The sequence below is a fragment of the Colias croceus genome, chromosome 2 (assembly GCF_905220415.1).
Source record: "Colias croceus chromosome 2, ilColCroc2.1".
In the NCBI taxonomy this organism is placed as follows: domain Eukaryota; kingdom Metazoa; phylum Arthropoda; class Insecta; order Lepidoptera; family Pieridae; genus Colias; species Colias croceus.
In genome coordinates this window covers 13,011,647-13,038,504 of record NC_059538.1, presented here as the reverse complement: position 1 = coordinate 13,038,504, position 26,858 = coordinate 13,011,647, and the positions used below count along the sequence as shown (strand labels likewise).

General features: G+C 35.7%; 1 protein-coding gene across 1 annotated transcript; it reads left to right on the top strand.

Moving 5' to 3' along the window:
* Positions 1-416: 416 nt before the first annotated feature.
* Positions 417-26,540, top strand: LOC123700929 (protocadherin-like wing polarity protein stan). The gene is made up of 16 exons (XM_045648310.1): positions 417-687; positions 6,534-6,690; positions 12,705-12,767; positions 14,884-14,973; positions 15,056-15,252; positions 16,029-16,223; positions 16,757-16,984; positions 17,388-17,570; positions 21,023-21,259; positions 21,767-21,913; positions 22,250-22,449; positions 23,105-23,222; positions 23,945-24,087; positions 24,348-24,532; positions 25,552-25,796; positions 26,472-26,540. Exons 2-16 carry the CDS (start codon positions 6,633-6,635, stop codon positions 26,538-26,540), a joined length of 2,358 nt encoding a protein of 785 aa, XP_045504266.1. The 5' UTR covers positions 417-687; positions 6,534-6,632.
* The last annotated feature ends 318 nt before the right edge of the window (positions 26,541-26,858 follow it).

Sequence of the window (26,858 nt, the reverse complement as noted above, 5' to 3'; positions counted from 1 at the left end):
TTTTATTTAAAATAAATTAATAGTATATGTACAGTTTAAACTAGGTAACTAGTTACATCGATGAATAAAATTAGCGCTGGAGTCTGGAGTATATAATATTTTGGATGTTGCATTCATAGTAGAATAATTATAGTTCCAAAATTAATCTCTGGTTTCTGGAAGAGCCTGTCAGTAATTAGTTGCTACTTAGATAAGTTTTCGTAAGTACGCGACGTAATAATATGACGTGTCACGTGAAGTATTCCCACAATAGCCAATTTATAACAATTCCAAATTTTATAAGAATCCATGTTCAAAAACCGCCTATTTGGGAACCTCCGCTTGATCGTGCTCGACAACCTGACGAAAACCCCTATGGCCAGCCAGGCGAATCACCCCAGCCGGCAGCCCCTTATCCGCAGACAATCAGTGAGCGAAACGCAACGGCCACGGAGTACGAACTAGTGCAGTCTTTTGACACCGGTTTGGATAGACGTGAACGGAACGGCTCTTTAATTCACTACACGTGTATAAACTGTGCAGTATATTTACTTTTAAATTTAAAATAGTGTCGAATTCTTTTTATATTTTATCTGTGCTTTTTTAAATCCCGTTTTGGCGGTTTTGTGAAAACTGAAAAGCTTAGACCGATATTGTTAGGTACTTATTGGATTTTTGGATTAATTTGTGCACCTTTTTTATGAATATGTAAGTATTAATAAATATCTTTTATTACTTTAATATTTTGCAGTAAACAAAGTTTTTGAAGTTATTGTTGATAGTTACTTTATATTTAAACTAAATTGAAAAATTTAATTCAAACATTTTAATTTCGGAATACCATTGCATTATACATTATATATTAATTAAAATAAACCCTTATTTAATTAATCATTCCTAATTTTCTGTTAATTAACCATTTTTTAATATCTACCGTAATTTTGTTTCTCATAAATCGAAACACTTACCTAAACAGTCTTTTCATATAACAATACCTACGTTTAAATTAACTTTCTTTTTTTATGTACAAGTACCTAAAATACTTAACAAAAATAATTATTACATATTTGTAAATATAAATTGTAGCTAGAAGCAATCTGTCTCATTATAAGCGAAAAATTGCAATTCAATGATCAGTGATGCAAATTGCAATAATTTAATTTTTTTTTCTGTTTATTTGTAACCATTTGACTGACCTATGAAGCAAACAACAAACCATTTAAAAACCATAACTTTACCGATTACTGAGGAACATTGACGAATACCTTCAATAGGTAGGACCATAGGTAGGACCTATAATATTATTTTAACTATCCCATGGAGGTATTATTACGACGTACCTACTTACGTAGTACATAGTAACTCAATGACCAAGGGTGAAGCCGGTACAGCGACATTGTGCGTATAAACATTTTTTCGAATCATTTCCGATCATTCCTTCGAACATTTGTATCCTATTCTGTTCTAATATTGCTGGTTTATTGGATCAAACCATAGAAAAACTATCCATGTAGTTTTAAATTTAAATTGCGGTTGCGGGTAGTTTACACAAAAAATCTACGAAAGGAAATCGTTGACGGCGACGCGTAGGTAAAAAAAGTTGTAAGTAAATAATAAAATTCAAAACTACTAATTAGAGTTTAGAGGCTAAAAAAAATCATTGCGGTAATAGGTATTGATTGATAATTTTTTATGCTTCGAAATACGTAGTTAGATAAGTACCTGGTCAATAAAAAATAAAAATATAACTTACATGGGGAAAACACTAAAAACAATTTAATGATATCTGAAAGGTTTTCGTTTTCATACGGCATGAATTTTCTCCTTCATTTATTTATCTCAGTTTTCAGCATGACATCAAATTTAGTTCCGAGTTGAGCTTAGTGTAGCTTTTGAAGTATATTCTCTACAATAGAAAAGCTGCGTAACTCCAAAACAATTGCACCTTAAACTGTATCTAATCCATGTCTCAATGATACTGGGTGCCCAGTTTCAGACAATTAATTTTTAAGCGATTTGCATAACACTTGTTCCTGCGGTAGTGTATTATGCCAGTACAATGGCCGACATTGTCAGTAATTGAGGCCAACAACCCTTCCTGATTTCTACATTATACGCGGGTTGTGGTCACGTGACACAAAAGTAAACACAGGGCTGCCATAAACATATCAGAGGTCAAGATACTAGAAGCAAAAAAAAAAACAAAGCAAGACAACAGATATTGAACACCTTATTGAACACAACCTAATTGATGTTCTCTTACCCCTAAACCTATATACATATATATATGTAGTAAAAAGTTACTATGTTTATGGTGTCGTCATCTTATATATAAAAATGAATCGCAAAATGTGTTGGTAAGCGCATAACTCGAGAACGTCTCAACCGATTTCGATAATTCTTTTTTTATTATATTCCTTGAAGTACGAGGATGGTTCTTATGTAGGGAAAACGTAAATTATGTTCCACGGGCGAAGCTGGGGCGGACCGCTAGTTCTGCAATAAAAATAACTAGTTACCAACCCTAAAATTGCAATATGGCTAATTATTTTATTTCTCGTGTAGGTATGGCATGCTAGGCGTTCTCGGCAGTTTTTTTAACTTTTCATCGTGTGCTAGTTATGGCTGTGGGCTAGAATGGTTCTAGGTAATATCATGGGTAATATTTAGCGCCGTTGTAATTGTTACAAAGCTCGTATTGATTTTTCTGAACCCACTAGGTATGCCCACTATGTATATTATACATAATACATTGTTTACGCTTTCTGCTTCTCTACTGTAGTCTCATATTACAATGTCATGAGACTAGCTTTTTGACTCGTCTAAACGGTTCGTTCGTCTGCCTGATGATGAACGTATTAACTTCTATGATGATCCGTTTGATGTTTAAGATGAATATTGCATACTTACATCTTCATCTCTTATATTATTCACATTTTTCTCCATCAAAGTAGATGAAACATGTTATTTTACGTAGGCCATGAAATTCATACAGCCCACAGTCGTGAATTCACAGCTAGTCTCTAAAATGGCGATGTCGCGTGATCCATAACCTACTCAACAGCGAGATCACAGCATACGGTAACGTGCGTGGCCCATGCGTAACGATGCAACGGGAAGCTCTACATATTTTGTGTATCGTTGTATAGCGCCTAGCGGTTCATCATAACCGTGAAAACGTTTCGTATCACACTCGATATTTTTGTCATCGGAACACCCTACTAAGCGAAAGATTACTGCTAAGATTTGTATGGTATTACTAATCCAATAAGAGTCAATTTCGTGAAGTTAAATGCCTTCTTGCATTTAAAAATCCAATTAGTTTGACCACAACCTAAAAATGAAAATACGTACGTGACACATGAAAACGGATTAAATACGGAACAGCAAGTAAATACAATTATTTCGTATGTTTTATGATGTTATGTTTTAAATATACGGTAGCTTTCATGTGATAACGTGAAGTGAGAGCTCGCAAACAAAGGCTATTCTTAATTCCAACACTTTTTGTGCGGAGTTCCGCACGCGCGCCTTACAGGATCTGCTTTGACTTTAACTTTGTTTTATTTGAATTTTAAAAGTATGTAAATGAATAATATGTTCATTTATTGGAATGGAATCATAATGCAATTCTCTAGCTCATAATTTTAGTATTGCGTAGAATAGGTATAAAAAAGAGAAAACTAAACTACTGTAAAAACTTAAGTGTAGTAAGTAGTTAAATGTAGTCGGTAGATATAGGTAGATAAGATTGTATCCATCATGTTAAAAATACTGGTCTTCGAGAGCATACTCTCAAAAGAAATTAGTTCAAGATCTCCTTCGCCATGTATTTATGTCGAAATTTCACACTTTTCGGGCATATTTTTAAATCCTACACTGTACACAGGTAGAGATATCCGATTAAACTAGGGTATAGAAAAGCTTTAAACAAAATGGCTTGTTGTGGTTGAGGACACAAGGTGTGTAGTGCATACTACATAGTACCTACATAGAGTAAATGTTGGGTTGCATCCGCCGCACGGCTGAGTGCGCTGCAGGACCTGAGGGATCAAGTGACAAGGGGGTTCTGGCTCTGGCCGCCTGGCGTAAGGCGTTACGCGTCACTGAGCTTTGCTGGCAATTAAAGCTTTGAGTAAACGTTATTCCATGCTTGTAGACAAAACCTTCGCGATGTAATGGATACTGTATCACCGATTGTAACCTAATACTGTTATTAGGTTGCACAATCAGTGATAAAGTTAGCAACAGGTTCCAAAGATATTTCTTACTATAAAATTTCATTTCAATTCATTTGTTAACGTCTTCATACCTACATATCATTATTTACGTTTCATAAACAAACTGTAAACAAAAAATAAACGTATAACCACCGAGCCAATTTTCTTTTAGTCGAGCTGAAAAAAATCCACTTTGCCGAAATTGATTACTAAATGTAATTCATTTCTTTATGTTATTATTTACATCTATGTAATCTTCAAGAACAACATGCATGCATTAGCGCTTGACTCTCGTTGACATATTGACATACAAGTTGCTTACATCCGATGTTTCACAGCATAGCTTCCATTGTTCGCACGAAATCAGCACACGCGGCAAAAAGTTTAATGATTGTAATCCAATAAAATGATTTATTGTTTCTTTATTCATAAGGTAGGTAATCATTGTAATTGCTGTGCTATAGGTACATAAATACTAAGGTACATTGGTATTATGGTTTTGATAACTTTTCATAAGATCACAAAGTCTATCGAAGTCACGTCCTACTTACTAGTGGTGTTGTGAAGAAAATTACCTTTTTTCAAATTGAAGCAAAATTATTAGCTAAGAAATTGTTTTCCCGAGCTATTTTGTTCATAATTTTATATTCTTGACAACCTATAACTGCTTTATATACGAAACGTTTATTTATACGTGGAAAATAAACTTGCTTTACATACAAAAAATCGGGAACAGTCGTAGGAAACCAGACTTGCAGTACTTATGTCATCACATTATAAAGTATACACAGTATTATAATCCTTCATAATCGCTTTAAGTTTAACCCTCCGGTAAGAGCGATCGCAATCCTTGGCCCAGCGGATTGTAACCCGAGCCCGGTATAGTATTACACTTGCACGGTGCACCTGACGCCGCTCGCCGCTCGCCGCAGCGGTGGAGCGGTGACCGCGCCGCTTCGCTGCTGCATCCACTCGCATGGAACGTGCGTGCGTTGATATGATACAATTCTTACTAAAAAACTAGCATAGTTTGTCACAAAGTTTTTCTGAAATTTTAGTTTTCTAAAATTTTGGAAATCATCGAAGGGGTTTGTTTCGTTTATCTGTATTAAATAGGTATAACAAATTCGATTATTTCATTATTTTCAAATATTCGTTTACTTTATTAAGATATTCTTTCTGCTTTTTCTTGATCTGAGATCAAATAATCTAATTTATTATCGAAGTAAAAAGGACCTAACTACTTACCTACCTACTTGATGGAATTACATACTTATTAAATTCTGGACAGTTTCTCTTACCCCACTCGCTTTTGTTGTTAATCTCTAAATTCTAATTTCGTTAATCTCAAAGTACACTACGAACAAAGTACCTACATGCAAATAGCGTTCAAAAGAAAGTAAAACCAACGAATGAATCCGATGCGATTTTGATATTTTTTCCGCTTTCTAACTGCAGCGTCGTTAGGCTTAAGACTTGTATTTAAATGTATCTAAGTAATTGGATATAACAATGCGACCATTGTAACTTTCAATTTCATACGTAACCTATGTTGCTCTTATCGTCCATCAGGTAGAGGTTATCTATCTTCCCTATTAGGTATACCTACAGCTTTAATTTTCTTCCAGTCGCTTATTTTAGTAAATTAATTTTAATTATATGTTGTGTTTATTGCAATATTGTGGAGTGATCTTTAAATGATCTTTCTTTCTTTCTAATTTTATGCTCTGTAAGCATTTACTAACTTTCTAGGCTTTATTCAATGGAAATCTCTACATTTTCTCTAGATTTTTCTTTAAATGCCTTGGGTCATTCAAGTAGGTTCGGTGCTAATAATTGTGTATCCTGAAATAAACGGTATATTTTTGAATGAACGATATGGTCAGTCGTTGCTCTATAACCTTTGTGTCGTGAGGGTGATTAGTTACTATTGTTGAGGTGTGGGCTTGGTGGTGGCTCTACATACGATGTCACGACGTAATACACACGGGTCGCTATGATACGCACGACGTTTATTTTGTGAATATAATCTATCATTTATATGGTACATAATATAGGCTTTTCTCTGTCTTTGGGGCTTGATAGGACGATAGATCGATCGAACGATCGAGAAATGTTCAGGAATTACAAGTTGGAATCCGCGGTTCCTCTTGCGAGATATCCGAGTAAAAAAAACTGATCGAGATGATTATATTTCTTTACCAAAAATATATAAGTTTGCGATCAGCTGTTTTTGGTAGATCAGCAAACACGTCCACCATTAACTTTCACGTTTTTAATGTCTATCAGCAAGAGTTTGACTAGCAGGATTATATTGTTATGTGTTTGTTCCAGTGCGTGTGTGAGACAGGCTCAGCAGGCTCGGTAGGTGCGGCAGGCCGGCAGGCGCGGCAGGCCGGCGGGCAGACGCCATGAGCGGTCGGTAGCGGCAGCATGAGCGCGCTGCTGTGCCTGGCGCTCGTCGTCGCAGCGCCCACCGTGTACTCGCAAGGTGAGCTTTAGACACTGCATGAAAATTACAGTAGTTTCAGATGTTTCGTTGTAATTATGGTAGCTGTGTCTTTGGCAGGCTACAAAGGAATTAGATTGCAAATATTTAGTTATTCAAGTTTTTTTAGTATAATATACCTACCTATACCTATATTTTTACAGGGAGCAAACATTATAATAAGAAATTAATTTAAACTAAGGTTATTCAGTACGGTGAAGAATTCCACTTACTCATAATTTTTATAGTGTTATTTTGCAAGTGGATAAAAATAGAAATTTTTTTCAATGCTACACACGATTTAAAGTATCGTATCTACACAGCGCTTTTGCAATAGCCCGGGCACGCGATTCCGTACATTTTGTAAACAGACAGATTTTCTTTGTTAAGCTCGTTCACGCGACAGCTAATTATTACCTTAAAAACTTAACATTAATAAACATTCATATAAGTACTTTATACAATTTTTTAAATATATATTATGAGATTAAACTTTATTTTTACATTAGACTCCAAAATATTTCGGCGTGTAATATAAAGTTCCTATTCCTTCTTCAAGTTAGAAATTTTAAATCCATATTTTATGAATAAAAAATTGCCTCATTAAAAGCGCCTTTTCCGCATTAACTGCCTTCCTTGCCAGTTAATCCTGTAAGGTAAGACATCCCCAGCCCCAGTTTTCGGCCGTTCACTTGTCCGACCGCAACGAGGTCACTAACAATAACAATAACGTAAATATACTTTGATTAAATACTGTTTATATTTATTGGAATATATCGAATTTGTTTTTAGTATGAAATTTAAAGGAAACGTGATATTACAGTAAACATACATATACTTAGACGGAACGGACTTATATTAGACGGAATAATATTGTACAATGAAAATGAGATAATGATTTGAAATCTTCATTCATTTTTATCAAATCTGTAAAGGATCTAGGTATAGTTTTCGGTTGATTGATTAATAGTTATCCATCCTTGTAGACTTTCATTATTATAATTTGAGTAGGAAACAGTACGTACCGACTGCTGGGTAGATATAACCGAACAATAGCATGATAAGTAGCTGCACAATTATAAAAATTAAAATTTAATTATTTCCCTGAACATTATCTTGCAATGTAAAACATCCGCATGCATATTATTTAAAAAAAAAATCAAAAAACAAAGGCAAAATAATACTTTTGAAGCTTTTTGTTCTCTTATATTTACATACATATCTAAATGTTTAATTACAACACACATTGCAATAGTTTCTAGACGTCCAATTAGAGCATTATACAAAAAATCCTGCAAAAATACTGTTCCGATATTTACAGTACGCATATCAATAACATCGTTGCCTTGGTATATTTTTTTGCCCAGGTAGTTATTATTCTGTGACTCAGGTTATTAACACAAACATTTGATTATGAATATGTAGTATAAAAAGCGAAGGCGGGGTGCTGATGAATGGGCAGTGGTGACCCACCCGCCACCACATAACCATATGATAAATGTACTTCCGTGAAACTTTTACTTGTTTTTAACTAGACTAGGTAGGTACCTATCTCGCACGCTCATCTAATTTGAACGCCATTGTTTTTGTGATTGCCAGAGGTTTGATTCTGTACTCAATGAAATAATCAGTTAAGCGTGTCATCTTCGAGGTCTTCTCTCTATCACATGTATGCCGACGATCTCCAGATATATTCCCAGTCAACCCTTGAGAACTTATCTTCTGCACTCTTAACTACTAATACCGATTTGGAAAGAATTTCGACTTGGAGTCGTAGGTATGGTCTAAAAATTAACCCTAGCAAGAGTCAAGTTATTGTAATTGGTAGCTCCCATTTAATTTCGCGCATTGACTGAGCATACATCCCTAAAGTTTATATAGATGGCTCTATAATCGAATTTAAAAATAATGTCAAAAATCGAGGGGTTCACTTTGACACGACCATGTCTTGGTCGTACCACTTAAAGGAAACAAGTCGTAAACTTTACGCTGCGGCAAGTTCCTTGAAACGTTTACGGCATTTCTTACCGATTTCTACCAAAATTACGTTAGCCAAATCCCTTCTCCTTCCACTCCTTGACTACGCTGACGCCTGTACCACTGATCTTAGCGAAGAGCAATTGAATACACTTGAGCGTCTCCAAAATTTCTGCATTCGTTTTGTTTACGGATTACGCAAATACGATCACGTTTCCCAGTTTCGCAAAAAACTCAAGTGGCTTCCTATTAGACTTCGCCGGAATGCAAATGCATTGAAATTGTTATATTCCATCCTCTTTAATCCCAATTCTCCTTCCTATCTTAAAAATCAATTTAAATTCTTAGATTCAGGTTCCTACACTCTTCGTTCCGCCGATAACCTTCTCCTTAGCTTTCCTTCTCACCATACTTCCTTCCTTGGTAACTCATTTGTTGTAACCGCTATCAGACTGTGGAATTCTCTGCCTGTGGATGTTAGACGAGCTTCCTCTATAAAATCTTTTAAAACTCTTTTATATAAGCACCTCTCCAATTTAGCATATCCTTCTACTTAATATTATGTATTTTATCCTTTCCTATTATTAATTTATATATTTTATGTATTCTATCTTCTTTAATCTATATTATTATTTTATTTATTATATCAGCCACCCGCGTAACATGTAACTTCTTTATCTCTTACCTTGGGCAGTCTGGAAGAGATCGCTAGTAAGCGATAAGGCCGCCTTATCTACCTACCTTTTGATGTACCTTTGTATAATTGTAAATATTACTTGGTGTGGTATATTAAATTGATAAATAAATAAATAAATACAGGGAAAGCTGATGGTGCCTCGGTTGTAACTTATACATGATAATATATTATATATTTTAACAGGGCTGAAAGCTTTGCATGAATGTGGTTTAATAAATTAAATTTTGAAAGATGGCTTCGTCATGTTTTCGTCTATGTTACAGAGATAGAGAAGCATTTTAATATAGTAATAATTTATATTTAAAATTGACTACATAGTACAATTTATGTTCATTCGTAAAATAAGATAATAATTGTTAATTACTGATAAAAAAACTACAGAGGTTGAAGTTGAAGTTGATAGGTATGTAACAGCCACATCCTCACGGATCCAATTAGATTCGAAATCTGTTAATTGTTGTAACTAAATAAATTAAACGAAGCATTATAATAACAAAAATATCGCTATTCAATTCCGCTATGTCAAATTGCCACCATATCCTTTCCTAATGGAAATAAATTTCCAAAAGCAAATAACTACCTATCAGAATTTATCAGAAAAGTTATAATAAGACAACGTGAGTTTTTCAGTGATTTATTAAAGCTTGCCTGAGCGTAATAGGTATGTAGAGTCGAGTAAGATAATAAGAATAACAATGAATATATCTGAATAGACAAAGTTATGTTCTGAACTGTGATTCTATACAAAAAAGCAACTTTAAGCGATGTATGACACTGTGAATGACACTAAGGTTACATTTAACATGGAAGTCTATTGTTCGCCAAATTATGGCTATTAATATTGTTGGCGATTGCTTTAAATGCATCCTGAACACGAAGGTCTTCACAGTTTATTTATATATATGCCTAACTACTAATGTAATAAAACCAAAAGCATACGTGGTAAGATGGAATTGCTTCCGTGTCCCCATAACCATGTAGTTTTTGCTTTTGATAGATCAATTTGCGATTAAAGTAGCGGGTTGAGATTAGTACAGTATGTAACTATGGGAAGATAAATTTCCGATGAACTCACTGGCGGTATGTTAGATTTTGTAATATGAATCATATTAAATACAAGGAAGCAAAAACTCGGCGCAGTCAGCGAGGTCACGCTCTGATTTTCGCGGAGAAATGCCAGCGTTTGCCCTGTAGAGAAAATATGTAAGAGTTAGACATACGTAAGTATATAATCGTAATCAAAATAATTCTTCCTAAATTACCGGGAACTACCTAAGTTGATAAATTATAAAGAAACAATATTTTAAATGAGAAGGGGATCATATAGCCAGATCAGTGTGTTGTAGAATTCCTCATTCGAATTACAATTTTTAATATTTTAGAACCTATAACCAAATACGTTGAGTATTTAATGAAAACCGTCGACTTTGTTAAATAAATGCTTACACATCGATAAATATTAAGTTCTTAATCGTTAAAATTGAAAAACAAGTGCAGTAATTGCATTTTTTGATGGATTATTAAAATATGAGCGCTGTTAAAATGATTAGTGACGTAATATCGTCTTCTTTAATCAGACATCTGTGCCGCAACTCGTAACACTCTGTTTGGTGCGTTACAACACCAACACATCTGTTGCATCCATATGACTAGATTTTTCTAGCTACTGGCTAATTTTCATCCTTATGAAATATCAAGTTTCATCTATTTTGTGATAAGTAACAATTATTAAAAACTTATAAGTAAAATAATAAACCAGTAAGTACATACGTAAATTGTTAACAAATACAATTAATTGGTTACTAAAAGCCAGAAAGCATTAGGTATAATCAAATCTCTTCCATGTGGCCCACATGATGTGGGATTGAAAAATAAATGTACTGACTTGGAGAAAACTATAATATGATTACGTTCTAAATAATACAATATGATAATTGTTAATTACTAATTACTATAATCCTCATTCGATAACAGTTTCGTAACATCTTACTAATAATACGCATCTTATTATATTTTACGTTCAAAAAATAAATACACTTTTTTTTTTTGAAGACCCTTAAAGTTATAAATTGACAAAATCCGTTATGAATTTATCAAAGTGAAAACAACCTTATATGTATCAACATACAGTGTCTATTTAGAGGTACATTTTAACATTGTTAGAGTGCGGTAGGAGGTGCGCGGAAGCACGCATCACCGCGGACGACCCTACTGACCACTCGCCACTTACCTGTTGCCTCTGGCCACTAGTTATTTCTTATAATTATATCTAATAGATAATAGGGAATTTTTGTTGTATGATTTAATCACTAGTTTCATACGAATCGAAATATTATGAAGATCGTTGTAATTATTAGATGTTTCAAACAACGTAGCATTTTACAGATTATAAAAAATAACGAATCTACTCATCATACTCTATATGTGTATGTATTTAATTTGAAATTACGACTTAAAGACGGATCTTTCTCAAAAACAATCACATTTCTATTAATTAAACCCAATAATTTATTTTTTATTCACTAATCAGTTCGTGAGAGGTTGGCGATAGAAATTATACAGTAACTTTCAACGAAATTGGTCAATATATTGTACAATCACGATAGGTAAGAGCTTTTATATTAGATGAAATGGATCGGAAGTGGCAATGTAACGGATCATGAAAGGCTTGTTAAAATATAATATCAGTAATGGAAATAAAGAAAGTATAAGTATAGTGCTATTTAGTTAGAATCGATGATTAATGTTGAAATTCATTATGTTATGCATGGGGTGGGGGTGTGAATACGGAAATCGGATTGGGACGACTGGCCGCAACGCGCAATTATGATAAAATTATTTTTAATTCGTATTTGCATATTATAATAATTAGAATTTAATCTGCCTTTGGAAAAAATATACCCTCAAAAAATCACGCCGATCAAAGACGTTTAAAAAAAATAACGACGCGTTTAGTAAGGTGCCTAAACATTTCAAACTTTAAGCATAGTTCAAGTAAAGAGTTGAGTGGGAATATAAAATTTTCCGCCATTTTGAATTCGAAATGCAGCGGAAGTGACGCGGGGGATTTATTACGATACCGACTTCCGGTTCACTTCCCCTGCTTGTTTCTACGCACCTGCCATGAAAATGTTTCTATTTAAACCACAGTTATTTTACTTTAGCACCTATTTGAGTTCAACTATAGGCAATATTTCACTTGCCAGACGGTTCATTAGTAGGTATAAAATATTTCGATATTAAATAATATTTTTATGTCATAGTACGTAACTATTATTTTCTTAAAGCAACACTTATAAGAAAAGAGGGCAACATTAAAGCAAAGAAATTGCAATTTTCCTAGCTGACGAGGACCCAAGACTCGAGCCGCCCCTCGCGGCCATTGCGCTCTCTATCCGTTCCAGACGTAAGTAGGCACAGACGCACAAACCACGGCGTGCACGAGCTTAGAGGAAAGTAGTGAATTATTCTGAAGCACATATCTAAGACACGTATACCCATAAAATAAGCATAAAATAGATGTAGAGGCTCTCCGTTCATTACAATATAAATAGGTTACGGTCTTCTTATGTAAATATTATTATTCGTTAAAATAAAACTATAATATAAACGATAGATAAACAAGTACATTTTAACGTTAAAGAGTTTCTGAATTCGTTAATTATTTTCCATAAATAACAGTGAACAATACTTGAATTAAAACAAATAATAGGTATACAAATAACGGCGCTCTACCCGACTACATAGAGCAAGGAACATTAATTATTATTATTTAAATATCAGATGAATACCATAATAGTAAAATATTAATAAATTAAATATTATACACCATAATAATTATTGTTCATATAAGATTAGCATTTAATTTCGTATTTCACAGTAAACTATACTATTATTATCATTGAACCATGAATGCATGAAATTTTAAAGCAAATTGCCATTCTTAGAAAGTAGAAAATTTACAAAAAATGTTCAATTTACTGTTTCATAATGCGGATCTGCGGATCTTAAATAAGTTGGAATTTTTAACTATTTATCATAGAGTTTCATAATTCAGCTGACAGATTTAAAATACTACGGTGTTACGAAGAGAATTAGAAATTTATTTTTAAATTGAAAATACATGTTAAATGTGTATTACAACATATTATTTTAATTATCATGATACAGTTTATTTATAACAACGTTACAACAATCAGGTTGGATTAAACTGTTGTTCAAGTTTTTACAGACAATTGCATTAGGTAAATTATATAATCGAGTCACGCTACGCCAAATAAAAGCAGGCTAGTTCACATCACCTCAGAGGTCAGCCATAGAGCACGGGAAAGCTATGAAAGCACAATACCTACTCCATTCCACATCCATTATCTATATTTTACGCTCGTTCACGCTCCAATTTGATTTAATAAGCGTATCACATTTGTAATTTACATCTAATTTCAGCGGTAAATTATTGGCTAAATGAAAGGCTTAGAGTACAATCTGATTATAATAATATGAAAGGTTAGGTACTGCTTAGGTATATCATTTTTTATAGATCGATGTGAGATATAATATCAATTTCATATTGCTACTGCACAAAAATTGGTACTAGACGCGTATTTCGTTAAGTTTACAGAATGTGTGTGAGCAAATAATACATAGGTACTAATGGAAAATTTGAATAGATTTTGATAGCATTGCAAGCATATTGCAAGGCTGTAAACTCCATCGACCATTGATAAATGGTTTCATTTTCATCGACAAGTACCAATATAGCACATGCGAGCCGAATTTCTCACTCAACCACAATTATTAGTCTCACGTAGTTTTTGCACGATTATCATTTTCACGCTCCAGATCCGAGCACGCACGCTAAATCGGCATTAATTCGTCACAGTGACACATTACAATTAATTATAATGTACACTGGTAGGTTTATTGTCTGAAATTGCACTCATTGAGATCGGAGATTTCGTGTTAATCTGTACAGAGATTTGTTTCAACAACATTAAAAATGAGTCGTTAGAAGAAATTTCATAAATTATTTTGTTATACATAATATGTACTGTAAATGACCTCACTCCATTTGTTAAATATTCTTCATTTATTAGATAGGAATCGACATAATATGAAAAGTTATTATTATATTATTTGATGTGGTTATATTTCCGCTAAAATGAATTATTCATTGATTATAGTTTTTAATCGATTAACCCAAATCAGAGTTGTCTAACCCCGGCCATTGATGGCATATCGCTGACCTGCTTACGTAAAGTACTGACTATCCGTGCAATTAGCTATTATTTCCCGCTTTTGTTTTAAAAATGTCACAATCTAAAAACAAATGTATTTCAGAAATATGCAAACACCAAAATTTATTGTTTTAGACTTATTTTTAACTTTATGCTGCTCTGTATTCAAATATAGAGCATATCTTGAAATATCGTTCATTGTAGAGTTAATGATAAAATAATAATAATAAAATCTTTATTAACAAAAAAATCGAATTGAGATTAAAATAATTTAAAAATTTTCAGCAATTCAAGACAGCCGGTGCTACTTGATGAATGGCGGCGCTGTCGAGAGCTTCTTCATCAGCGAGGACACGCCTGTGGGCAGTATTATTGGTAGGTACTTTTGTATTTGTGAAAACTATTTTTAATATGTAATGGAGTGAAACTCGTGTATAATTTCATTGTATTGGTATAGGCACGCTAAGCGTGAACGGCGATCCGTCCTCCACGGGCGACATATCACTGTCGCTACAAGAGCGCGGCGCGGCGGTGGGCATCGCGGCGGGCTCCAAGAACCTCACGCTGCTGCGCGCGCTGGACCGCGAGGAGCGGCTCGGGCCCGCCAGCGTGTACGTCAACGTGCGCTGCGACCGCCGCCGCACCGCCGACCCGGTGCGTACTTCATACTGTATTTGTATAATACAAGTTCTTGTAACACCACTGTACTGGTGTGACTATCATTAAGTGAGTTGCTCTTTTGATTGTATGCACTGACATTTTTTTTTGTTTTTAACGCATAAATTAACTTTAACATTCAATTACTTTCATTTTATAGTATTTTATTTGCCAACAGATGTACATCTTATACATAATCTACTTTGAGTATGTGACATAGTTATCATGCATAGAAAGATGTAGATCCAATTACAGTCAAATACAAATTAGTTACAACCATTGGTTACAACTTACAACTTACAATATGCATTTTTGAGTTACATATTTTATATTATAGTTTAAATTCTAATTAGAAAACATTATTCAAATCAGTATAACTTTTATGTAAAACGTTTTTATACATATGCAAATAAATTAAGAAAGTTGTTTCGTACTATTAGGTAAATAATCCATTATGATCGCGACAAACTAGCATAGACGTTGTTGAAATATCTATCTATTGACAAAAAATACATTTTGACTAATTTTATACGATTTACAGATCGATTTATTTCAAACTTTGTATACTTATTAAGAATTGATGACAATGTAATAATTTCATGAGTTTTATATATTAATAATTTTAAATACACACATAATAATTACATGTGTGTATTTTAAACTTATTTTAGGTGTTATAATTGGTGCGGGTACTTTTCGAAAAGTCTTTTTACAATCTACCCGCAAACTAATAAACATAATATCGTCAAATAATATCCAAAATATCGTTTAAGAGCTTCGTGATCCCCGTGTCGGTGCGCGTGTGGGACGTGAACGACAACGCACCCAGCTGGCAGGGCGCGCCGTTCGCCGCGCGCGTGGCGGAGAGCGCGGCGCGCGGCGCGCGCGTGGCGCTGGCGCGGGCCGCCGACCCCGACCAGCCGGGCCCGCACGCCACCGTGCACTATGAGCTCATGGGGCCCGCTAAGGTGAGATATACTCATACTTATGAAACCTGCTATTTGCTGGGAATTGGGATCTGCTAAGGTTTGTTATGTTCAAACACATATCGTTTTCCAGCTGCGGCTTCACTCGCGTGGTCAAAAAATACTTAGTGATAGTCACGTCACATTTTTTTAATAATATGTCGGATCTTAAATAGATAGAGTGATTAAAACGTGGTTCTTTCAAGGGTTCTTCCCATGAAAATAAGATATTTGACTGTGGTACCCTTTGTCTCTGTCTAGATGCCTGTATATAAGTTGAATATGTTCAATCTCAAAAAAACAATATCGTCAATATTTTATTTAATATCGTTATATTGCGTTATGACGTGATTGAGACTAAACGAACAATGCGAAAATGCACCGTGTCACACATAAAATATTTATGCCAGGTTTTATTATCTGAAAATTAGAATTTTCATATTCGGGAACATCACGGTGTTTTACCAAACAGAATTGTATAAAATCCATTTTTATTTCAATCCTTTTTGTAATCTCCCAATTTTTCCGACTTCCAGGAGTACATAGACTTCGCGAACGAACTAGACGGCACCATAATCATCAAGAAGCCGCTCGACTACGAGAAGTTCCACAACCTGACCGCCACGCTCCGCGCAAGAGATGGCGGAACTCCGCCCAAGTCAGCTGACACCACGCTACATGTGGAGGTGCTGGATGCTGATGATCAGAACCCGGCGTTCTCGCACCCGCACTATGTGGCTGTGCTGGGGGATGATGTGAAACCGGTAAGTTGACGGGAAATATAGTTGATAATTTGGTTCCTATACAGTCAGATACTATATGTCATATGCCATATTATGATATCTAGAAAAACTAAAAAAATACAAAATGTATCAAAAACAATTGCTGTTAATTAGATGTTTGAATTGGAGAGGATTTTTGAAAATAATTATGTTTGTTTTCCATAATAAAATTGAGTTAAGTAGCTAATAGCATTTTTAATAACCATGTACATAACACTATAAAATAAAAATATGTATAAAAGAAGGCAAACATTGCGATTGACAAATAATACATATAACATTGCAAGGCTAAAGAAGTGGTCCTATAGCAATGTCCTATATTTGAAGAATGTAAAAGTTCATCTATTAGACTTCACAATAATTTTTCACTTTGTACTAATCCCAGGGCACAGAACTAGAAACGTCTCCCGGGCCGGTCTCCGCGCTGGACCAGGACCGCGGCATCAACGCGCCGCTCGTGTACTCGCTCAGCACCCCGGCCGTGCCCGTGCGGGTCGATAGAGAGACTGGCAAGATATTCCTCACTAACGACTCGCTGGATGCTCTGCCACTTACTGTTGTTGTTAAGGTGGGTTATTTCTGTAAAACTTAAATCTATTTACAGTAAATTAACTATATTAAATATTTATTAAATGCTATATTAAATAATAATACGCTTCTTTTAATCTAAAGCCAGTGTCTCAGGACACTGTTTTAAAAGCTTTACAAGAGTTAAAATCACAAGCCATTGGTGTTGATGATATATCACTAGACATGTTCCATCTAACAACGTCTATGACCTTAACGGTGCTAACGGACATTGTTAACAGTTCTATATCATCCAGTACCTTTCCAGCATTATGGCAACATGCACTTGTAAAACCTATCCCCAAAAAAGAAAATCCCTTAGCTGATAAAGACCTCCGCCCGATTAGCATTCTGCCCTGTCTGTCAAAGGTGCTTGAAAAAGTTGTGCATAAGCAATTGATGGCGTATCTTGAGGGCAATAATATATTGCCTGAATTACAATCCGGTTTTCGTAAGAACCGAAGTACGGCTACGGCGTTGACTGACGTGCTGGACAATATTTTGAGCGCGCACGATAGTGGCAAGGGTACGTTGTTGGTGTTGCTAGATTACTCACGTGCTTTCGATACTCTCAATGTGCCATTGCTGTTATCCAAGCTAACATTTTATGGTTTCAGTTCGCAGTCGGTGGCGTGGTTCAGTAGCTACCTCAGTGGTAAACGGTGCCAAACGGTTGCCGTGAACAAGGAGGACGGATCAGTTTCATTTTCTCAGTGTACACCAGTAACCAGGGGTGTACCTCAGGGATCTATACTCGGTCCATTGCTGTATATTCTCTACAGTGCCGATATTTTTGATTGTATACAGCACTGTAAGTACCATGCCTATGCTGATGACATTCAATTATATATTTCATTTGATCCCTCACAGACAGCTGCATCCACCGCAAAACTTAACAGCGATCTAGATCGTATATCAGCTTGGTCTCGCGAGAACTCACTGGTGCTTAATAAGGATAAAACAAAATATATGGTTTTAGGCACTCCTAATATGGTCCGTAGGATTGAGTGTGAGAACCCAATTATTTTCATTGAAAATAATTCTATAGAACGCGTAAATGAGGCTCGAAATTTAGGAGTGATCTTCGATGAAAACCTTCGTTTCGAAAAATATGTGAATACAACTATAGCTAATTGTTTTTATCGACTTAAGCTCCTGTATCGCATTCGACAACACCTAAACGTCGATGTACGAATCCGACTCTGTGAGAGTCTGGTACTCTCCAAGTTCAATTATGCCGACGTTATGTATGGTCCCAGGTTATTATGCCGTAGCAAGAATGCGATACAGCGTGTTCAAAACGCGTGTGCGCGTTTTTGTTGGGATATTCCTCCCAGGACCCATATTACTCCGTACCTGGTAGAGGCTAGGTGCCTTAAAATGGAATATCGTAGGCGGTTGCACCTCGCGTCACTCCTTTTTGGAGTGGTTATTTATTTATTTATTTATTTATTAGGGTACATCGACAGATCACGCATACATCATTCCTTAATAATAAATACAAAGTAAGAATATTCTAATGCTTGACCCTATTATAGATGTACACAGCATTACAAGAAAAACTAAAGATAAATGTAGTCAATGAGGATGTTTTATACAACTAAAGTAAGTATATTAATTCAATATTGCTTAATTCTAAAACTTGATGTGATATGATCCGTGCATATATATCCGTGGTTATAACGAAAGCCCCCAAATATCTATACGATAAACTAACCTGGATGGGGGAAGGCAGCGCCTATGACACCCGTTCCTCATTTCATAAACTTGCCATGCCGAGGAGTTTCACAATTGCCTTCAGGGGAAGTTTCAAATACTCCGCAACTAAGTGTTGGAACAATCTTCCACCACCAATATTAAACTCCAACACATTAAACTCTTTTAAAATTAAATATAAAAAATATCTCTTACAGGAGTTCAAAATCCAGCCTTATAGGTAAACCAGAATCTGATGGCAATTAGGGAAATCAAAATTTTGAGTGTGCAACCCTAGGGAAAATGGACTGAACGATCTTGATACTGCTTATTTTTTATTTTGTCCTCAATATCATTAGTCACATTACTTAAGTGGACAATACTGTACTTAATAATGAGATATCCACTTAATATTATGTAAGTAGGTACATGTATAATATAGGTACAATTATACATATTACTTTTATACAGTATACAGGTAATACATATTATTATTTACACATACCTATATTTGTATATTTATTACCAGTATGCCATGTGAAAATATCGATATAATGATAATGTAGATCAAAACTGCTTATATTTTTTTATTAAATAAAATAAAAATAAAATAAAACTATGTTTATTTTCGTAAGTATTAACAGATACACATTATAAAATTGACTTGGACAGCTTTGACTTGAAGAATAGCCGTATTGGAAACTCCTGTAATAAGTTTTCATAAAATTATATTCTAATCAACAAACAATATTATAGTTACCTACATATAATATTTTTTTAATTTAAAGTATCAAAACGGGTAAATCCAATTTACCAATAAAATCTTCAAAATTGAAAATTGTGATGTGTTGGACCCTTCTTCATCGAATGTTTTCTTATCAACAATATAAACAACACATCTCGCTTGTGATCGCAGCGGCATTTTCGACATTTTCGAAGATTTTTTAGACAAAATCCTAAAAATTATTCATCAACTGCAAAAAAGACAACTAATTTGACAACCAATCTGATAGTTGTCAAATAAGTTGCCACATGAAAATCTTTTATTTCTTAAATAAAAATATGCCATCAGATTCTGGTAGACCTATAGTTGCGTATTTTTCATTAGGTCGTAGCATATTTAATATTATGTAGGTATATTATCATTCTATCTGATTATTATGTATTGTTATTGTATTATTATGTATTGTATTGTTATTGTTGAAAAATCTGAAATTTATTTATGTGTATGTATATCTTGTGTTTTTTATTTACATGTTCTAATTATAATATAATATATTTGCGAACGTACTGCCGCTCCAATCACTACAGAGAGGGGCCACTGAAAATCAGTGTTGCAACTGTGTTGCAACATATACTGAGTGGCTACCTGGTTTGGCTCCACTTACTGTTTCTCACATTAATTTTTATTATTATTATTTATTTTTTTTTTTTTCTGTACTAATAAGATTGTTACCTATCGTTATTTTAATTGTTTACTTGTTTTTTATTTGTTTGAAATTGTTTGTTATCTGTGTTTTCATTATTAATTTAAATTGTATTGTGTACATTATATAAGTATTGTGGAGTTAAATAAATGTTTCTATCTATCTATCTATCTATCTATATCGTTCTAGAATCAAACCGCCAAATATTAATGTTAATAAATTTAGTTATTTATTTCACTAACCATCCTTGAAAGGTGGTGACTTTTTAGATGCAGGTGTATGTAGAAAAAAGTGCCTATTGCAATTTTAAGTCGTCCTTATCACGTTCCAGGCGACGCAGATAGACAACAGCGACCGCTACGCACTCGCCACGGTGTCGATCCGGCGGCGCGCGTCCCGCACCGCGCCCACCGCACTCACTGCGGCCGCCGCAGCGCCCACCGCACCCACTGCGGCGGGCGGTGCGGGCGGCGTGCGGTTCACGCGCGGCGAGTACAGCGCGCGCGTGTCCGAGGACGCGCCGCCCGGCACGCTCGTGCTCACGCTCACCACCACGCCGCACACGCAGGTCACTCGCACATTACATAAAATATAATAAAAAAAAGCCTTACAAATAAATACAAAAACAATAGATTTTAAATTTATATACTATATAAACTTAAACTTATAATATATTACAATTTTTAACTAACTTACATATATAATATAACATTGTTCATTGTAAGATCCGCTCGTTTACGAGGGTGAAGACCTCGATAATGACACATTAGATGAACATAAATTACTACTACTCTTTTACCATTAATCCATACTAATATTATAAATGCGAAAGTAACTCTGTCTGTCTGTCTGTTACTCAATCACACCTAAACTACTGAACCAATTTTCATGAAATTTGGTATACATATATTTTGATACCTGAGAAAGGACATAGGCTACTTTTTATCCCGGGAAAATGACGCAATCCCGGAAATCCCACGGGAACGGGAACTATGCGGGTTTTTTTGACTGCGCGGGCGAAGCCGCGGGCGGAAACCTAGTGTTTTATATTTTTATAACTATGTGTACGTTCCAGGCGCCACTACAGTTCTACGTGTCGGAGCGGTCGTTCCTGCAGCAGTTCGCCATCAACGCAGCGGGCGAGCTGCTGCTGCGCGCTGCGTTGGACTACGAGACCGCGCCGCAATACCGCTACCGTGTTATGGTCACCGATGGACACACTGTATGTACACTGTGCTGCATGTAGTTCCACTAAAAACAAGACGAACATACACATTAAAAAAGAGCATGTGTATCGAGCACATGTATCAAAAGTGAAACTTTTTTGGCAAAATACCAATGTATTTGTACCTTGTACCTTATGACGCGACGTTTCGAACTTAACGCGAAGAAGTTTCACTTCAAAAAAGTAGACAATTCTACCAACTTAAAGTAGGTAATCATTTAAACTTTAAATGATCTAAATTCATAATACTTAAACACTGCTTACAATTTATTATCTTTCAATAAGTACTTACAAATTTTCTGACCACACAACACTGACCCTCCAAATCCGCAGAACGACACAGCATCCCTGAACATAACAGTGGACAACGTGAATGAGTGGGAGCCGCGGTTCCGCTTTCCGCTCTACGAGTTCCGCGCGGACCTGGAGCAGGCTCGCAGTGATGACGAGCTGGTGCCCGTGGGAGAGCTCCACGTGTACGATGGGGACACTAATGATAATGTCACAGTCACGCTTAGGGGACTGCACGCTGAGTGAGTTGTTGACACTTTCGTTTTATAGTATGAAAGTGATTTTACTAAGTATAGTAATAGTCCGTGTTAGAATGCAGAATCAAACTCAAACATTTATTTATTCAATTAGACTTCTTCTAGAAGCACTTTTGAAACGTCATTACATATTTTTAACATTTACCACCGATTCGGAAAGCAGTATCTATGGAGAAGAACTGGCAAGAAACTCCATAGTTGCTTTTAAGCAATCTACTTAAGTAATAAAAATGTTGTTATATTTTTCTAATCAATACAATCAGGTATTCAACATCAGTATTCGTTGAAAAAATGGTAAAAGTGATAATGTAAAACGATCACAATATCGTCAGTGTAGTATTGTGAATGAAAATGTATTTGGTAGTATGACTAATATAGGTCATACTTAATATCCTTTCGTATCAATTTTTATTTGTTTTATATTTAAGCTTATGTGTGTTTAATTCTGGAATTTGTTGTTTTTACCAACAAATAATATTTTACTATTCTTGAGTATTTCAATTATACTTTTTGACAAACTTAATAGCTTATAGCAATAATAGATTCATGCCAAAGTTTACTCCAATTGAACAAAATGTATTCGTATACTATTATTGGAATACCGCTCTTCAAATAAACAATGCGATTAAATGTGATTTAGGCTATTCGAGGTGGGTCCGGGCGGGTCGGTGTCGGTGCGTGCGGCGGCGCGGCGCCTCAACACCAGCGCGTTACATCTCGTCGCCACCGCGCTCGACTCCGGGGCACCGCCGCGACAGGTGACAATACATAATACAAATACATAGTGCACACAATACTATGCCATTGCACTACGTTAACTGACACATAATTAAAACTATACATAATATGTAAGAGAATTTAAATAACTCTCCATATTTAATTATAATTAGGTAGGTATGTGAAATAATATTAAATAATGATGTTGCACACCTTGCGCGGTCGATGGTAGTACCGAGACTATCCCACCGAGCTACTGACTCAAGGAATATAAATCATGGTATGACCCGTAACCCTACGCATTCCATTTCAATTCAATATCGACATTATATTATACACCATAGAATACATTTTAATAGGAAGGTATAGCCAAATAACAACTACTCTGTTGTAATTCTCTCACACATAAAATGTATAAAACTACACTACTACACTGCATTACTGTAATCACTGCATTTATTCCACACAGAGCACATTATGCACACTATAAGGAATATTACGGAAAATAAAAAAATGAAAATCCATAGTTAGACATTCGACAAACACAAATGTATTCCTACAAACTTCTTTAATGATATTATAAAAAAAAATTAAAAAACATAAAGTGCAGTTGTAATCACTTAAAAATCACACAAATATAAGAAAAAAACGTATACATTGCATTACAGCTGGTTACATAGCACATACATACACTTCCGTGTTATTTCATTTGTGAACATGCTCAACACAAATATGAAATAATGAAATTAATAATTGTCCCCAGTCCTCAGTCCCAGTGGTAGTCCACGTGGGTGGGGCCCGCACCAGCGAGGCGGCACGTGCGGGCGGCGTGCTCGCCACGTTCCTGGTCGCGCTCGTGCTGCTCGCGCTCTGTGTGCTCGCGCTGCTGCTGTATATTTGTGCCAAGTGAGTTCACTCATATTGTTTATTATCTTTTTGGTCCTTCTAATGGTATTCTATTCGGTCTTTAGAGGTCTCATAGGTATTAGAAATAGCTTCCTCGAAGGATCTTTTTTTAATCTTCGTTTTTCGAATGTTTACTATAAATTTAGCTTAAACATGATACAAAGTGGTGAAATAAACATAATTATACAAATAAATTTTGTATTTTCATACAGCTACTTATTTTTCGAGCTAATAAAATTCACATTATATTATGTTTCCAGTCGACGGCGGGCTCCCAAGGGCGAGGCATCGAGTGTTCCGCCACAAAAAGCAGCAAGCGGCGGGCCGGTGGGCGGGCCGGTCGGCGGGCCGGTCGGCGGGTCGGGCTCGCTGCAGAGCGTGTCGGCGGGCGCCTCCACCATCCTCGACTCCACCTCCAGCCTCGACATCCGACACGACGCCACCAGTCAGTACACACAGTTGTCGGTGATTTTTAGGATAGACAAATCTTTTAATGTCCTACTCCGAAGTTCAATTTAAAGGAGATTGCCCAAGTGACTATGACACTTGGTATCGCAATCAAACTTATAGTGTCAAGATGAAATATAGCTCAATTTGAAGTTTGATGTTATAGGTCTACCAGAATCTGATGGCATATTTATATTTAAGAAATAATAGATTTTCATATGGCAACTTTATTTGACAACTATCAAATTGGTTGTCAAATTATTTGTCTTCTTTGCAATTGATGAATAATTTTTAGAATTTTTGTCTAAAAAATCTTCAAAAATGTCGAAAAGGCCGCTGCAATAGCAAGCAAGAGGTGTTGTTTATAATGTGTATAGAAAAACATTCTATAAAGAAGGGTCAAACACACTAATGATATTGAGGAGAAAATAAAAAATAAGCAGTATCAAGATCGTTCAGTCCATTTTCCCTAGGGTTGCACACTCAAAGTTTTGATTTCCCTAATTGCCATCAGATTCTGGTTTACCTATAGTACTTTTAAAGTTTTTATGTAAATAAGCCGCAGTTCGCGACAATAAAAATAAAACAATAGTGTTATTCAACACTTCAAAAAAATACTTTATCGAGTTTAAACTAACGATGAACGTTAAGTTTTACATTTATTACATAGGTAATATTTTAATTTACAAGACAAATGTGAAAAGTAAATCGTACTAAACATTATTTCATAATGAATATCGTCGAACAATGTCTCGAACACATTCATTTTAAAATTCAAATACAAACATATGACGCTTGCAAGAGAGATAGATATATTATGTGTTAAAACATGGTTAAAACAAAAACTTTTACTTTTATTTCTATTTATTCGGTATAAATACGACTTAATAGTAATAAATATGACCATCATAAATACAAATAGGAATTAACAATATCACGAATACGTGGCACAACTAAAATTTACTGATACCACCCGTGGTCATACTCCTTTTTCTGATGTCGTGTTATGTGTTGCAGACGGTCGCCAGTCGCAGCGGCCCAGCAAGAGCAAGGTGGCGCCGGCGCCGCCCGCACTGCCCGCAGCGGGCACACCCGGTACCGGTGCCGGTGCCGGTGCCGGTGCCGGTGCGGCGGGTGACCCGGCGCTGATGAGCGACCACCTGTGCGGGGCCGCGGGCCGCTCGGGCGTGGCGTGGCCCAGCGCCACCATCCCCGCGCGCGTCAAGAAGCTCAGCTGGGACGACGCGCCGCCCCGCAACCAGGTTGCTACTGTGCACCCCCCCCCCGCACCCTGCACCCTGCACCCTGCACACACACCCCCGTGCAACAAGTGCACAAACGCGAATCCCCCTGGGTTAGGTCCACGACCTAACTGGACCACTAATTTAATATTAACTTTTTTAAATTAACAAATGAATATTGTTTAACATGATGTTTTTACTAACTTTTGAAACATAAAGGTAATATAGAACAACCAGGTCGGTACTGTGTACCCCCCCCTGCCCCCTGCCCCTTGCCCCCTGCACATACCCCCCGTGCAACAAGTACACCAGTAGCCCCATCTCTACGATTGCATACTAGTGCGTGCACATGAAAAAGGATGTGAGCCTTTTCCACACATACTATATACCAATTGTCTCTACCACGCGAGTGGGACTCGGCCATCCACCATGTAGGTGAAAAACAATAACTTTCAATGCTACAAATGTAAAATTCAACTACCGCCAATGAGAGCTAGAGAGTGACTAACTAGCTAGAGAGTGACTAACTAACTAGAGAGTGACTAACTAGTTAGAGAGTGGCTAACTAGCCACATTTTGATATACCACATCCTGAACGATAATAATCTACACTTTTTAAAATAGTATAAAAAAAGTAATATTTACTATTTATTAATATTTACTAAGTATTTATACTGATAGTGTGTCTTCTTACAGGAGGGCTCCGCGGTGGAAGCCACCAACCCCGCAGTGGCTGAGCACATGAACCTCACCGTATACTTCTAGCTGATAACACTGTCACACATCAACAAACATTTTGAGTAAAAACTACTACATTTTATTGTTTTGTAATATTCAGCAATCTTATAACTTATAATCATATCAATTGTACTTACTATTTATATAATCAAACTGACACAACCTTATGTTTCAGTACCACCACTTTGCATGCTATCTTTGTTCCACAACAAATTATTATTTAATTAATAATAGATAATTCAATGAAACCCAAAAAAATCAATAATACATTTTGTAAGGAGCTTCGTAAAATTATCGAGCGTGTTGACATTATTTTTTCATAGTAATAAAAAATGTCATCACAAT